Genomic DNA, 15,564 nt, shown 5'->3' with positions numbered 1-15,564 from the left:
CAGTCGGAAACAAAAGGAATTTTGGCTCGTCAATGATGAAGCTGCCACGCATGCTACATAAAATTTTCAAGAGTTTTCATTTTCTGATGATGATTCGAAATTGAGGATGTTGGAAAAATTATATAATGCGGATAAACATTTTTTTTTCCAAATTGTACCTCTTATCTGAAGTTGCAAATATGAAAAAGAACCATTCCACTGCAAAATATCTTGTACACCAATTAAGCTACAACCATTTCTTAAACACCAGAATGTACGCCCTTTTTACTAACTGTCCTAAGAAAAATAAAAGAATAAAATAAGGATAAGAAAACCAAAATATGACAAGGGAAGGGCGGTAAAGCCCATCACCTCTTGTAGAGGAGTAAATGGAATTGCAATCCCAATGGCAGAGACTAAAACAGTTGATAAAATAACAGGCCATGATGATGTCTCTTGTACAAAAGGAATTTTCTCAGTTCTGATCAGGTGGATGACAAGCGTCTGCATAAGAAGGCCCTCAACAAACCACGCAGAATGAAAAAAATTCTCCATGGGAAGGGTGTCCGCTTCATAATACCAACATAGGAAAAGAAAGGTACCAATATCACAAATAGAACTTACAGGTCCATTCCATATGATAAATGAAAACATGCCCTTGGGCAACCATCTGTGAGGTTTGGTCACATACTCTTCATCCATCTTATCCCATGGTATCAGGATCTGGCCCACAGTGTACAGAAGAGTCTGTGTCAAAAGCTGTGTGGGACTCAGCGGTTCAAATGATAACCAGATGGTAGCGATGAGTAGTGATACAACACTACCAATGTTTGCTACCACAGCCATTTTTATATACTTCACTGTATTTCCATGAGTGACCCTTCCGCGTTCAACTCCTGCAACAAGCACATTGAGGTCCTTCTCAAGCATAATTATGTCTGCAATATCCTTAGCAACTGATGCTCCGGAGTCAACTGAGATCCCCACATCAGCAGCTTCCAATGCTAAGGAGTCATTTATTCCATCTCCTAAAAACCCAACAATGTGATTCCCTGATGTCTTAAGAGACTGGACGATGCGGAGTTTTTGTGTTGGTGTGAGTCGGGCAAGAACAGTTACTTTCTTAACAGTCTCATCGAAGGTGTCCTGATCAAGCAGTTCCAGATCAGGCCCCGTGATGACATTGGAGGTGCGGATGCCAACTTCTTTGCAGACCTGGATTGCAAGGGGGAGAGAATCACCAGTTAATACTTTTGCCTTTACACCTTTCTCTGCCAGGCACCAAAGAGCTTGTTTAACTGTATCTTTAGGTGGATCATAGAAGCACACAAAACCCAGGAAGACCATGTTTGATTCATGTGCATCAATATTGCTTTTCCCCTGTGGAAGGAGATACAGAAGAGACTGAGCTCACAAGAAGTGATCATTCTAATATCAAACCAACAACAAAAACATGAACCCTGAAAAAGATGTCCTAGTTCTTTCAGAAACTTAAATTGACAGAAACAGTATGTGCATGCATAATTTGAAACAAAATGGTTCGTTATTCTACTCATTTATTCTCAATTTGGAACTCAACTGGCCCAACCCAGTTACTGGGCCGGTTAATTTTTCTTTTATATGAAAGAATAAGAAGTATGTTCTATAGATATAAATGTATGTGTGCAATAGCAGAATATCTTTGACAAAAAATAACAATCAAGTTGCACTTAGTGGTGTAACTAGCAACTAGTATCTCACTGTCAAAATAATCACAGAATGTAGATAATCATATTTATGAATGATTAAACTGATATATCAAGCAACACAATTAACTAATAACTACTGTGCATCACAATTAACTAATAACTACTGTGCATCACAGTTAACTAATTACCCAGTTCTACAATCAACTACCATTATATGAGATATGCTTGTGATATTGTTTTGATTGTAGATTCATTAGAATAGCTATAAGAATTTCAAAATTGAGAAAAACTATGACTGTACCTTAAGGAAAGTTAACACAAGAATGAGTTCAGGCACCACAGAACAAATAATACTCCATGTCTATCATTATAATTCTTATGCATGACATCAATCATATGTATGTTAAAAAAAAATATGAAGGTATACGTATGTGGACAGGGTCAGCCAACCGGGTTGATCCAGTAAGAGGGGCTATAGATGCAGTTGTCCTGAACAAGTCTTGAGGTGGTTTTTAAACTATACACACGTTTTGGGTAGCCTAAGTTTGTGAATTTGATGTCCTGATGAGACTTACCAGAGTATTGGTCTGTCTGCTTAGATGTTGCACAAAGCAAAACTGAAAGCAAGAGACTGGTGACACATGCACACATCAAATAGGTATAGGACCCATTAGAAGACTGTAATCTATGCTTTACCTGTTCTCATTTTTCCTTATGCAAACACACATCAAATATGCAGAGGAACCATCACAAAACCTGTCATTGGTGCTTCTTCTTTCATTCTTATTATTTTAAATTTTGTAAGAGTGGGAAGAAAGTTCCCTTTTTGGTTGGTATAATGCTAAACATAGGGGTATCTAATGCTTATCCTCATATTCATAGATCCCGTCACCTGATAATTCAGTAAGCAGTTATCTGATGATTTCAAATGAACAAGCTAGTTATGAGAAAAGAAGCTGAGTTTCTTTCACCAATGGAATGGTTTTCAGCCAGAATTTTTCCAATGATTCAGAATTGAATAATACTCCTGACGAGTGTTGTTAAAAACGCGCCTCAAGGTGCAAAAAGCGCGCCTCACCTCGAGGCGAGGGCCTTTTCGCCTTGAGGCGCACTTAAAAAGTGCAAAAACGCAAAAACGTACGCCTCAAGGCGGCGTATGCCTTGAGGCGAGGCGCGCCTCAAAGTGAGGCGCGCATTAAGAAATCGGATGGCCCGGACCCGAGTTCGACCCAGATCCGGGCCCGTATTCTCGAAAGATCGAGAACCTGTCTTTAAAAAAGACAGGCGCTTCGGGGCGAGGGAAAGCCCTCACTCCTTCTCTCTCCACTCCATCCCCTCTCGTCCCCCGCCACTGCTGTCGCCGGCCACCACCCGTCGCCGGTCATCGCCTCTTCCACCTTCTTCTTTCCTCTGCTGAGAAGGCATCGGCGACCCGCCCGCCACCACTCGCCATCGGCCAGCGACTCACCGCCACCGCCGTCCATTCCGGCGACCTCTGCGTTTTCCGGTGACAGGTAAACTTCTTTGCTTCTTCTTCTCCGTGATGGGTCGACGAAGATCTGTGTGTTTTTTCCCAGCTTCTTCTTTTGTCATTTGTTCTTTGTGAAACCGTGTAACCTACGCTTATGGGGAACCCGGCTCCACTCATCCCTATATCATCCTCTGTGGTCATAACTCCCTCTGGGATCTCATTGGTACTAAGTTATTTTGATCAATCTGGCCCTATCGATGGGTTCAGCACGGTTGATTTAATAGAAATCAATTTTTTGATAGTGTTCTTTAACAAAAAAAAAAACATGATTTTCAATTTATTTTGACAGTGTTCTTTAACAAAAAAACCATGTTTTTATTAATGGTTATTGATTTTTGAATCAGCAAAAAGTCTTGCATATAAGTCGGATTTTGTCTATTCAAATGCCGACCTTCACTAAATGGATGATGTAGATCACATACACAGGGTCCAATTTGATGAAAACAACTTGCATCAGTGAGGTCCTAATGACAGGAATGGCGATATGGATGACTGGAACCTAAATGTGGTTATGGGTGCCATGCAAAACACTATGCTTGCTTCACTAAATGGAGGAAAAGAGGGATTGAAAGTGTGTTGTTATAGCCTGGCCACGAGCAGGCTGATGCCATGCATTTTTTAATTATGTCAACCGCACCCTTTGGTTGTTAATGTTAACATGTATTTTTTAATTATGACATGATGTTGTTAGTGCTAATATGCATTTTGTTGTTAATGTTAGTTTTTTATTGAATGAATGCTCATATTTATGCAATTAGATACTTATATAGATCAAGTTGTTGCATTAATGTTACTTTTACATGTTAATCTCATATTTTTTTCATATTTATTTGAGATTTTTTATTTCGTGTTGGTTGGCGCTTCATCAATAAAGCATTTCTTATTTATTTATAATTTTAGATAATTTTTATAATTTTTTTTAAGTTAAAATTTTTTTTTTTTTAGGCTTACGCTTTGTGCCTCGAGGCTTACGCCTCGCCTCAGATTTCGGTGGAGCACCTCGCTACGCCTCAACGCTTTTAACAACACTGCTCCTGACCGTACCCTGAGAAAAGAAGTGCTTTTTTATAATCACTAACATTTTCTTGGCATTTCTTGCTAACTTAAAGATCTTGGACATTATTATTCTTTAAAGGATTAAAACCACCAACTAACCTGCCCTTTATGTGTGTGTGTGTGATGCATAGCTTTCAATTGCTAATATAGCCTGAATATGTTGGATTCCAACTCCATGGATATGATTCTGACAGTAAGTTCACTAAAGTACTTTGATATCAAGATGGTGCTGATTGTTGGAGAACGATAAAACTGTGAGAAATGCTGAAAATGGAACGCCTGGATCACAATAACAAGTCTGATGTTACTGCTTAATAGACATTTGAGAACAACTGCAAACTGCAATCTTACCTTTGCCGCAAAGATCAGATCTGTGTCTGTCTACTGCATGAAATCAAGTGACTATATCAACTAGTGCATCTTTGGAGCCAGAACCATTTATTGTCATGTACACATCTGAGGTGTTTATGACACTAGCTATAATATTATTCAAAGATTTTGAACTTCAGAAATTAGGATTGCAAGGATGTAGGAAATAGGAATTAAGATAAAGTTATGCTTATGTTTCCAATGTCATCTTGAGGATGTAAAATTGGAGCTGATTTTGCGGATGAATTCAAGACAAAACAACAATTGTTGGTTCTCAGATCTATTAGCTCACAATTCTGAGTTTAGTAACCATGAAGATCTCAAACACACACCTTTCAAAAGTCTACCATTGCAAGAGGTGTTTCTGCTTTGGATCTTATAGGTGGTAATATTTTGTTGTGAGGGAAAAATAGCATGGAATTTATAAAGTATTTCCTGTTTTAACTTCCCTCTTATTGTTCTACACAGGTGCTGATGATAAGATCCACAAAAGGCACAGCTGCTTGGATAGATTGAATATGGAGTGATGAATTATAGTATCAGAGATAGCTGTAGCAGATGAAGACATGGATATAACGATTGTATGTAATCACAGGATAATGTTATCTAGCAAGTTCAATCACATATGTTGATGTTATAATTATGTGATTCACTGTTACTTTTTCAGCACAAGAATGTAAATAGAGATCAATGTAGAGTGCATGGCGACGATAACAAACTGCATATCATACAAAAGATCAAGTGGTAGTCCACCTATGAGTCATGCATAATGATAAAGTTATTGGCATATAAACATCAGATAGGGATGAAATCTTACCAATCTTAAGCTTTTTATTGCTATCCCAAGAACTCTTAATCCTTCATTACCCAGCCCTTCACTCATATGTAGGATTCTTTGATGCTCCATTGGATGGAGTGAAATTGTCATGCCACTATCAATATGCTCAATAAAAGTACAAACACTTAATAATTCATCAAGAGCCCCCTTTGTTATCATGAGCCGTTTAACTTGTAAACCTAGAACATCAATAGCAAGTGTATTTCTCTCATTTGCCTCTAATATAACAGATGATCTTCGCCGTGCAAAATTAAATGGGATCTCATCTATCTTTGTCCACTTTGATGATTCAAACCTGTATCCTCCTGTGTAAGCATATGCCAAAATGGCCTCATCTATGGGGTTCTTCTGTACTGTCTTGAAGTAGGAACTGAGGAATGCAAAATGCAAAATCCTTTCCCTAGATACTCCCCAACCATCTATATGGTCACACAGTATAGCACAGTCCACTGTCAGAGTTCCAGTCTTATCCATGCATAGGATATCCCTGAGAACAAAGAACATCCATAAGAGGATATAATAAACTTCAAACTACAAATCCAATCAAATGAAATACAAACCAACATTTTTAGGATAAGAGAAAAAGTTTCAATTATTTAGAATTGATATTTGGCACTAGTGTTTCTTAGGTAATGGTCAATCATACTCCAAGCAAGGCATTTCTTAGATTGTCCAGCATCATATGGTGGAACTTTTTTCATGATAGAACATAGAATGTTAATTTCAAGGAGCTGACAATAGTTATAACACCAGGAGTTCAATTACTGAAGTCAATAAATTTTTTATGTTTTATAGAAAAGATAATTTAAATGAAGTGATTACATATTGTGGTAAATCTTAAAAACTAAGCAGCCAGTGAAGACAAAACAGACTGAGAATTCATGAGATTGACAAAATTAATGATGGTTAATCTTATAAACTGAGCAGCCAGTGATGACAAAACAGTCTGAGCATTCATGAGATTGATAGAATTAATGATTGGAGTGGTAATGCCATGGAAGGATTGACCATATTGGGATCATGATATGAACATCCAGCAACATTAATTTCATGGAAAGCAGTGGAGAAGTAATGTGAACAACAATAGTGTAGAAAAGAAAATCTGAAACTTACATGGCTCCCATATTTTGGATTGCGACTGTGCTTTTGACTATGCACCTGTCTTTAGCCATGGCAACGGCTCCTTTGGCTAGATTTGTATTCACAATAAGAGGAAGCATCTGCGGTGTAAGCCCAACAGCAACGGAGATACCAAATATGATACTTTCACTTATCTTATGTGATGAGCAATAATCTACAAACACCTCAATAGGGACTACAACCAGCATAAAGCAAACAAGTGCAATAGAGACATGTCGCACACCCTTCTCAAAGGCATCTGGTGTTTTCCATTTCCCCAGTGTGGAAAATATGGTACTTATATAAGTTTTAGATCCAGTGGAAACAACTAACCCAGTCCCGGAGCCAGAAGCAACACTTGTTCCCTGGAAGACAAACAGGGATATAAAAAAAACATACAAATAATATGAATATGCATATATTCTGAGATGATAAAAAACACAGAAAACTTGAATGTTTAGATTCAATAAGTAAACCATATAAGAAATTTACCATGAGGCAGATGTTCCTCAACTCTAGTAGAGGAGTGGTTAGACCTTCCTTGATATCTGCTATTTTTTTCATTGTACCAGACTCTCCTGTAAGTGATGACTGACTGGAAAGAAGCAAGCAGGTTATCAGATGGTAAGCAATTGCATGCTAATTAAGACAAAGGAAACACCTGGCAATTTCACACATATGCTCATCGAACCTTACAACAAGATCCTTGGATGTTATCAACCGAACATCGCCTGGGAAAAGATCTCCCTCACTGAAATGGATAATGTCACCAGGCACTACATCTCTCTGATCTATTTGAACTATTAATTCTGTCTGAACAACTCTTCCAGCACATCTCTGAACTTTAACGGGTGTTTTTAAGAGTTCCGAAAGCTTCATGCAAGCCTTCAAACTGCCGAACTCCTGACATGCAATGCATTTCCATGAATGACTTCCATAGGAAATGGTACATTGTAGCCAAATCGAAGATGAATTACCAGCAAGAATGAAACTTGTCAGACAAGAACCTAAGAATACCTGGGAAAACCGAATGCCAACACTAATGAAGACCAGCACAAGCATAATTAACCCATCTCCATTATCAGCCGCTATGAATGACAAAGCTGCCAAGACTAATAGAATAGCATTGAAAGGATGAAAGAATGCATGACAGAGGAGCTGCCACCAACTTGCAAACGTATAATCAAACACAATATTTGGGCCATTTTCTTTCAATCGCCTTGCAGCTTCTTTGAAGCTCAAACCTGTCATTCAGCAAGAATAAGAAAATCATAGTTGAATCTCAGGCATGCGACCCAGAAACAATGAGCAAAAGATAACAATTTCTTCAAGGGCAGAATATCTGTTTTCTACGTTACTTCAAGATTGGGACGAAATTTCATTAACTGAACATCACCCAACCAAGGCAAAGATTTTACTTCTCTCTTTTGAATTGCCACCACAATTCCATCAATTCCATAATCATAAAGCAAACTTGTTGGACAATAAAATCAAAGTTTCTAGCTTAAGAGCAACTGAGTTTTTTCTGTTTTACTTTATCATTAGATCTTGTCTGCTGTTTTATCATTACTTCACCACTGATTCATTCATGTTTACGAGCAAAAACCAAACACACCATATGTTTAAGCCCCAAGGAGTTTGGTGCAGAGGAGGGGCCTTGGCCACCAGCCAGGTGATCAGGGTTTCATTCGCATAAGCATCAGCCCCTTGCATTAATGAGGGCAAGGAATAAGCCCTTGCTCAGCCGAAGCTTGGCGACTCCTTGGAGGCAAGGGGTACGCCATGAGTTTACACCATTAAGACAGCGACCGTAAGTATGGCAGGCTTAGCCGGTGCGACTAGGTCTCTGACCACTAGGATGGTTTCTCCGAACTTCATGAAAAAAAAAACACGCTGAAAGTTCAGTACAGGATGTAATCCTCCGTCAAGTTTCACACACGCTCATGTAAAAAATCATTCCTCAATCTTAATCTTAAATACCATAATCAAACTAAAAAAAGAAAAGAAAAGAAAAATAGATAACCAACATGACCACACCTCTTTCTGTTGAACTGACATACTCAAAAGCCAACTCTCTCTCAGTGAGTGATAGAGTCCTCAACCAAGCGTGCACCTTCACTTCCTCTTCCGGTCCACCCCCAATCAGGGATTTATCTACACAATCCAAAAACACATTTCACCGCACAAAAATCCAAAACCAAAAACACATTTCACCGCACAAAAATCCAAAAACCAACCTCACAAAAACTTGGCTCTGTTTGGAATCCTGTATTTAGTGCTGAGATGTCAAATCCTGGATTTTTTCAAGTCTAGGATTTGGAAGCTACAGGATTGATCAAATCCTTCATCTGTTAGGCTGCTTTTGGGAGGAGGGTGTCGGAGGAAGTGAGAGGGCGTCCTAGGTGGTTATTTGGGTTTGAGGAAGTTGACAGTTGTTTGGGAGAAGGGAGATGAATGAAACGTGAAAATAGGCATGGAATCCGCTGCTTCGGAATCCCTGATTTGCTCTGGTTTCAACTCATTCTCATAGAGGTGGTATTTGCAAATCCTGGATTCTAGACGATTCCGATGGCCTAACGTTCGTCTTTTCACACAACCTCTATACCACCACCATTCCCGGTGACCACCAAGGCCTCTCTATAGCCTCCATACCACCAGCCACCACCACACAGTACTTCTCATGACATTCATGCCACCAGAAATTACCACCACCACCAAAAAACTCGTTGCCTCCTTCAAACAAGAAGATCAGGAAGAAAGAGGAATTGAAAGCCGAAATCCATGATAGGTCTTTCAAACAATGAGGCCCTGTTTGGAAACTAGTGGCTGGGATGGGAAGTCAATTTCATGCATTAACTTCTATCTCAGCTACCAGTTTCCAAACAGCCACCAGGTGGTACCACTTTCCATAAATTTCAGTATTTGAATTTTCCCAACTCTTTGCAAGTCCGTGCAAATGCAATGTCCCAAACACAGTCTTAGGGAGACAATTTTAGGATTTTGAGTACATTCAACATATTCTTCCCAAGTACAGTTGTTACACTGAGGGGGTGTCAACTGCCTGGTTTACCCAGACCCAACCTGAACCAAACCCTATAGGGTCCGGGTACGGTGATAAATAAGAAGACCCGATTATGACACGGATATGAACCTAAAGGTCTGATTTGGACTCAAGTATACAACAACAACAACTACGCCTTCATCCCAAAACAATTGGAGTCGGCGATATGAACCTAAAGGTCTGATTTGGACTCAAGTATAGTTTGTGAAATTTTATACCAGACTTGAACCTGACCTGAGTTCTGATTAAGACCCTCAAATTTTCATTGTAAAAATAATAAAAAAAATGGTTTCACCGAGTTTGGTCTGGGTTTGGTTCATGTAGTTCTTGTCAGTTCGGGCATGGCTTTTCTAATTGTGAACTTGATTAGATCCGAGTTCAAACCCGATATCATACCCAAAAATTTGATCCAAGTTTGATTTTATCTGGGTCCCGAACCAAACCAGACCCGTTGACACCCCTAATAAATTGAGCACCCAAGTAGGGAGAAACAAATATTTAATTATGAGATGATCTTGAGATATGGAAAGACCAAAAATTTAATGCCTAAGCCACCGCATTTGGCAACTACATTCTCTCCAGGATTTTTGGCAAATACAAGTGCACCCAAACGGCTGACGGTGATGGCAACTCCGTGAACCAAAACCAACTCCAACACCACCATCCACGGGTTTCCAAACAGAGCCTAAAAGAAAGAAAAAATAAGAAAACTGTTCCAGCCCAATCAACCAAAACAGCAAAAATGCAATCCTTCAAGAACTCACTTCCAGGAAGAAGCCTCCCCAAGAAGCCCACGACCGCGTCTCCGACACCATGGCTCGATTCTGAACTTGGCCGTTCAACAAGGCTCTCCTCAATGGGGCTAGCCGTTGTGGCCGGGTGCCACCCGTTGAGTTCCAATCCATCCGGTGACGCCCTTCATCTCCAAAGGTTTAGAGGATGTGAGAGGCTCCGGCGCATGCTGCCGACTTCCAAACAAGGAAATCGAAGGAGGGGAAATACAAAAAGAGTGGAAATGGGACGATGGTGGTAATAAATTAATGAAAAAGGGTCGTTTTCTACCCAGCTACAGGAGGGAGAGATGAGGAGCTCAGTTGGGTGATCAACTACCATGCTTGCTTCCCTTGGACCAGTAGTTGCCAAACTTCCCCACTCCCCCTTCACCACCCTCTCCTTTAGCTTATAGACTGTTTTCTTTTTGAGAAAATTGCATTTGGGTTGACAATTTTTCTGGGGTTATTCCAAAAACAGTTTTTTCTGATATGGGCTTCACATTTCTTGGAGAAAATGCCAAACAGAGACCTATTGTTTAATATTTTTTATTTTTAATGATACGTGTCATCTGATAGTAAAACTAAAAAGTTGTCGATTTGCTAACGATTTGATTGAATTTGATTCTTAGGTTTTTTTTAATCCGATTCACCTAGTCAAACGATTTTAACAGCACTGGTTTGTGATGAGCTCACAAGCCCAAGCATTTAGATATCAAAAAATTCTGAAACATCAGTTTAGATGACAAACATTAACCTAAGGTTCCTATTTGAAAGTTTTTAATTAGATTTTAGATTTTTTTTGTGTGTTTTTTTCATTAGCATTTAGGTTTTTTTAATGAGATTAATATTTAATTGGGTGTTTATATGTTTTTTTTAATCAACATTAAGTATGATTCCACGTGCTTGATTTTAGTTAGAATTTTATGGCTTTTTTAATTAGCTTATATATGAATGTTGTTTGTTAGGATTGAGGTTTTTTTATTTAATTTTTTTAAATAGCAAGAACATTTAATTAGGTTTTAGGGGTTTTGGTGTTTTTTCCAATTTGCATTTAGTTTTTTTAAATGAGATGAATATTTGATTAGGTATTTTTGTGTTCTTTTAGTTATAATTTTAGTGGTTTTGTTTTTCTTTTTTCAATTAACATTTAGGTTTTTTAAATGAGACAAATTATTGATTAGGTACTTTTGTTTTTTTAATCAACATTAAACATGATTCCATATGCTTGATTTTAGTTAGAATTTTAAGGGTTTTGTTTTTTTTACATTAACCAATATATGAAAGATGCTTGTTATGATTGAGCTTTATTTATTTATTTTAATAGCATGAATATTTAATTAAGTTTTAAGAGTTTTTTCTACATTTTTTCCTTTTAGCATTTAGATTTTTTAAATGGGATGAATACTTGATTAGGTAATTTTGTATTTTTTAAATCAACATTAAACATGTTTCTACATGTGTGATTTTATTTAGAATTTTAGAGGCTTTGATTTTTTTTCAATTAGCCGATGTATTAATGATGCTTGTTAGGATTTAAGGTTCTAGTTTGCTTTTTTGTAAAATGACATAAATGTTTAGTTGTGGTTTTAGGGCTTTTCTATGATTTTTTTTTGGAAACATGTTGTTAGTATAGTTTATTAATAATTGTTTTTTCTTTTCACCGTGCATTTATGGCCACCATAGTTAAGATTTTCGGCTCTGCCCCTATGTGCAAGTGGGTCACTTTGCACGGTTTGAGTTGGGTTTTATTATACTTGGGCACCTCAAGAAGGTAGCAATTAATAAATCCAAGATTTAGTGCAAATACAAAGAAGAGATAGTCTCGCTTCTTTCTCAAATGCATAAACTCCCAACCTAGCTGCCAGTTTCCCAAACAGCCATCACCAAAGTAGTTTGACCAATTCTTTGTCAAATGCATAAACTTACATCCCAGCTATAAGTCCCCAAAACAAAGTTTAATTTCAATCAGAGCATGAAAATTAGACTCTAATCAAAAAATACAACAACAACAACTACGCCTTCATCCCAAAACAATTGGGGTCGGCGATATGAACCAACAAAGAAATTCATTTTGGGTCTTCCACATGAGTCCTTTTCCTCCAATCATTTCTATCCAATGCCATGTCCTCGGTGAGGTTCAAAGCATTCATATCCTTTCCTATCATCTCCATCCAAGTCTTCCTAGGCCTAACTCGACCTCTTTTAACTAATATATTTTCTCATTTCTCCATCCTTCTGACTGGAGCATCATTAGGCCTTCGCCGAATATGTCCAAACCACCGTAAAAGATTCTCTCTCATCTTATTTTCAATGGGTGCAACGCCTACCTTCTTACGTATCTCCTCGTTCCGAATCTTATCTTTTATTGTATTTCCACACATCCATCTAAGCATTCGCATCTCAGCGACACTCATTTTTTTAATATGATGTCTCTTGGCAGCCCAACATTCTGTACCATATAGTAAAGCGGGTCTAATAGTCGTCCTATAAAACTTTTCCTTCAACCGCAAAGGCATTCTACGATCTTACAACACTCCAGATGCACTTTTCCATTTCATCCACCCAACCTTTATCCTATGATTTACATCTCCATCAATTTCTCCATACTTTTGAATGATGGATCCCAAATATTTGAAATAATCATTCACCGGTATTTCTTGTTCACCAAGCTTCACTACACTCTCATCATTACTTCGTTGCTTACTAAACCAACATTCCATATATTCAGTCTTACTCTTACTCAACTTAAAACCTCTAGCTTTCAATGTTTGTCTCCATAATTCTAACTTAGCATTAACCCCAGCTCTAGACTCATCAATCAAAACAATATCTTCAGCAAACAACATATACCACGGTACATTTTCTTGAATTGATCTCGTAAGCTCATCCATCACTATCGCAAATAGGAAAGGGCTTAAAGCAAATCCTTGATGTAACCCAACCGTTATCAAAAAATTGGTTTTCACCCCTCCACAAGTGTGGACATTGGTTACTACTCCTTCATACATATCTTTAATTATACTAATGTACTTGAGAGAAACACCTTTCTTCATCATTGTCCACCAGAGAACGTCCCTAGGTACTCTATCGTATGCCTTCTCCAAATCAATAAAAACCATATGCAAATCCTTGTTCCTCTCTCTATATCTTTCAATAAGTTGTCTAAGAAGATGTATAGCTTCCATAGTTGATTTTCCAAGCATAAAACCAAATTGATTCTCCGATATCATGACAACCTTCCTCAACCTAGACTCAATTACCCTCTCCCAAAGTTTCATAGTATGACTCATGAGTTTTATACCACGATAGTTTTTTGCAATCTTGTATATCACCCTTATTCTTATATAGAGGCACCAAAGTACTCTTCCTCCACTCATTAGGCATCATATTTATCCGCTAAATCTTGTTAAAAAGATTTGTCAACCATTCTAAACCTTTCTCTCCCAAGCATTTCCAAGCCTCGATAGGTATACCATCTGGGCCAACTGTCCTTCTTGATTTCATTTTCTTCAAAGTATCTACAATTTCTTTCTTTTGAATCTTGTGCATGAAGTCATGATTTATCTCATGAAAATGAATGGAGAAGTCTCCAAGATCTTGAGCATGACTTGCATTAAATAGTTTATCAAAATAATCTTTTCATCTCTCTTTAATCTCCCCATCTTTGACTAAAACCCTTTGCGTTTCATCTTTGATACATCTAACCATACCCAAATCCCTCGATTTCCTATCTCTCATCTTTGCAAGCCTATAAATATCCTTCTCGCCTTCTTTGGTATCCAACTTGTCATAAACCTTCTTATATACCTTAGCCCTCGCGTTTCAAACTATTTTTTTAGCTTTCTTCTTTGCTATCATATACTTCTCCAAATTTTCATTATCACGACTCTTACTTAGATTTCTATAACACTCTCTTTTAACCTTAATAGCTAATTTGATATCCTTGTTCCACCATGATGTATCCTTACCTAGTGGTGCACCACCTTTAGACTCACCCAATACCTTTTTAGCCACCTTTCTCATGCCACCCGCTATCTTATTCCACATTGATTCTGAATCCTCCTCGAGACACCAATCAGCTTACTTAACTACCTGCTCTACAAACATTCCTTGTTTAGCTCCTTTCAGTGCCCACCACTTAAGTCTAGGATCTATCCTATGTCTATCCTTTTTGCGGCATTGTCTAATTCTAAGATCTAAAATTAAGACTCTATGTTGTGTAGCTACACTTTCTCCCGGTATAACCTTACAATCGATGCAACAACCCCTATCTTTCTTTCTAAGTAGGAAAAAATCTATCTGACTCGTATTAACCCCACTTTTAAATGTTACTAGGTGAGACTCTCTCTTCCTAAACCAAGTGTTTGCTAAGATCATATCATAGGACAAACCAAAATCTAAAATCCTTTCTCCACTTTCATTTCTTTTTCCTATACCATAGCCTCCATGGATACTCTCAAATCCATCCCTACTAATTCCTACATGTCCAATAAGGTCACCGCCGATGAAAAGCTTTTCTCCATAAGATATCACTTGTATTACTCCATCTAAATCTTCCCAAAATTGATGCTTAATGGAATCATCTAAACCTACTTGAGGTGCATAAACACTAATAATATTAAAAATATTCGTAACTAATACTAATTTAATAAGTAAAATCTTATCACCCTTCCTACGGACCTCAACTACATTATCTATAAACTCACGACTCATAACAATCCCTACTCCATTCTTATTCCTATTTATTCCTGTATACCAAATCTTATATCCCCAAGGTTCTATCATTTTTGCTTTCTCACCTACCCATTTGGTCTCTTGTAGACATAAAATATCAAATTTTCTCCTACACATAACATCTACTAACTCTACCAACTTACCAGTTAAAGACCCTATGTTCCAAGTGGCTAACCTAATTTTATGGTCTTGGACTAACTTCTTTACCCCCACCCATCCAACAAAGTGAGGGAACCCTTGCTTATTTGACACCACACCCGGGCGTCGGTGTGACGCGTCGCTTCTGGGAGACGACCTAGCAACCCTTGCCCATTTATCACTGCCTCCGGGCCTAGAGAGTACAGCGCGTCGCTCAGTAGGGAACGCCCCAACAAAATTCTCATATTGGTTCATATTCATAAGGTATGACTAAGTTT

The 15,564-nt window shown here is 38.1% G+C and overlaps 1 protein-coding gene across 1 annotated transcript; it reads right to left on the bottom strand.

The window, feature by feature from the left end:
* Window positions 1-182: 182 nt before the first annotated feature.
* On the bottom strand, window positions 183-10,546 carry LOC149812251 (uncharacterized). The gene is made up of 10 exons (XM_089993012.1): window positions 10,406-10,546; window positions 10,197-10,326; window positions 9,233-9,313; window positions 8,618-8,734; window positions 7,598-7,824; window positions 7,272-7,483; window positions 7,073-7,175; window positions 6,575-6,945; window positions 5,441-5,948; window positions 183-1,359 (listed from the first exon to the last, which is right to left on the bottom strand). The coding sequence occupies exons 1-10, from the start codon at window positions 10,544-10,546 to the stop codon at window positions 277-279; spliced, it is 2,973 nt and encodes a 990-aa protein (XP_089849138.1). The 3' UTR covers window positions 183-276.
* Window positions 10,547-15,564: the final 5,018 nt, after the last annotated feature.

The sequence above is a fragment of the Nuphar pumila genome, chromosome 17 (genome assembly GCF_984573655.1).
Source record: "Nuphar pumila chromosome 17, dmNupPumi1.hap1.1, whole genome shotgun sequence".
Taxonomy (NCBI): Eukaryota; Viridiplantae; Streptophyta; class Magnoliopsida; order Nymphaeales; family Nymphaeaceae; genus Nuphar; species Nuphar pumila.
The sequence above is the reverse complement of the archived record's forward strand: the minus strand, read 5'-3'. Positions and strand labels throughout refer to the sequence as shown.

Bases quoted from the DNA above. Each gene is read 5' to 3' on its own strand.
- LOC149812251 (XM_089993012.1), bottom strand. From the start codon at position 10,546: ATGGATTGGAACTCAACGGGTGGCACCCGGCCACAACGGCTAGCCCCA. The intron at 7,825-8,617 runs GTGTGGTCATGT...GCTGAATGACAG, and splicing joins TGTCAGTTCAACAGAAAGAG to GTTTGAGCTTCAAAGAAGCT. The intron at 6,946-7,072 runs GTAAATTTCTTA...TTTGTCTTCCAG, and splicing joins TGAGGAACATCTGCCTCATG to GGAACAAGTGTTGCTTCTGG.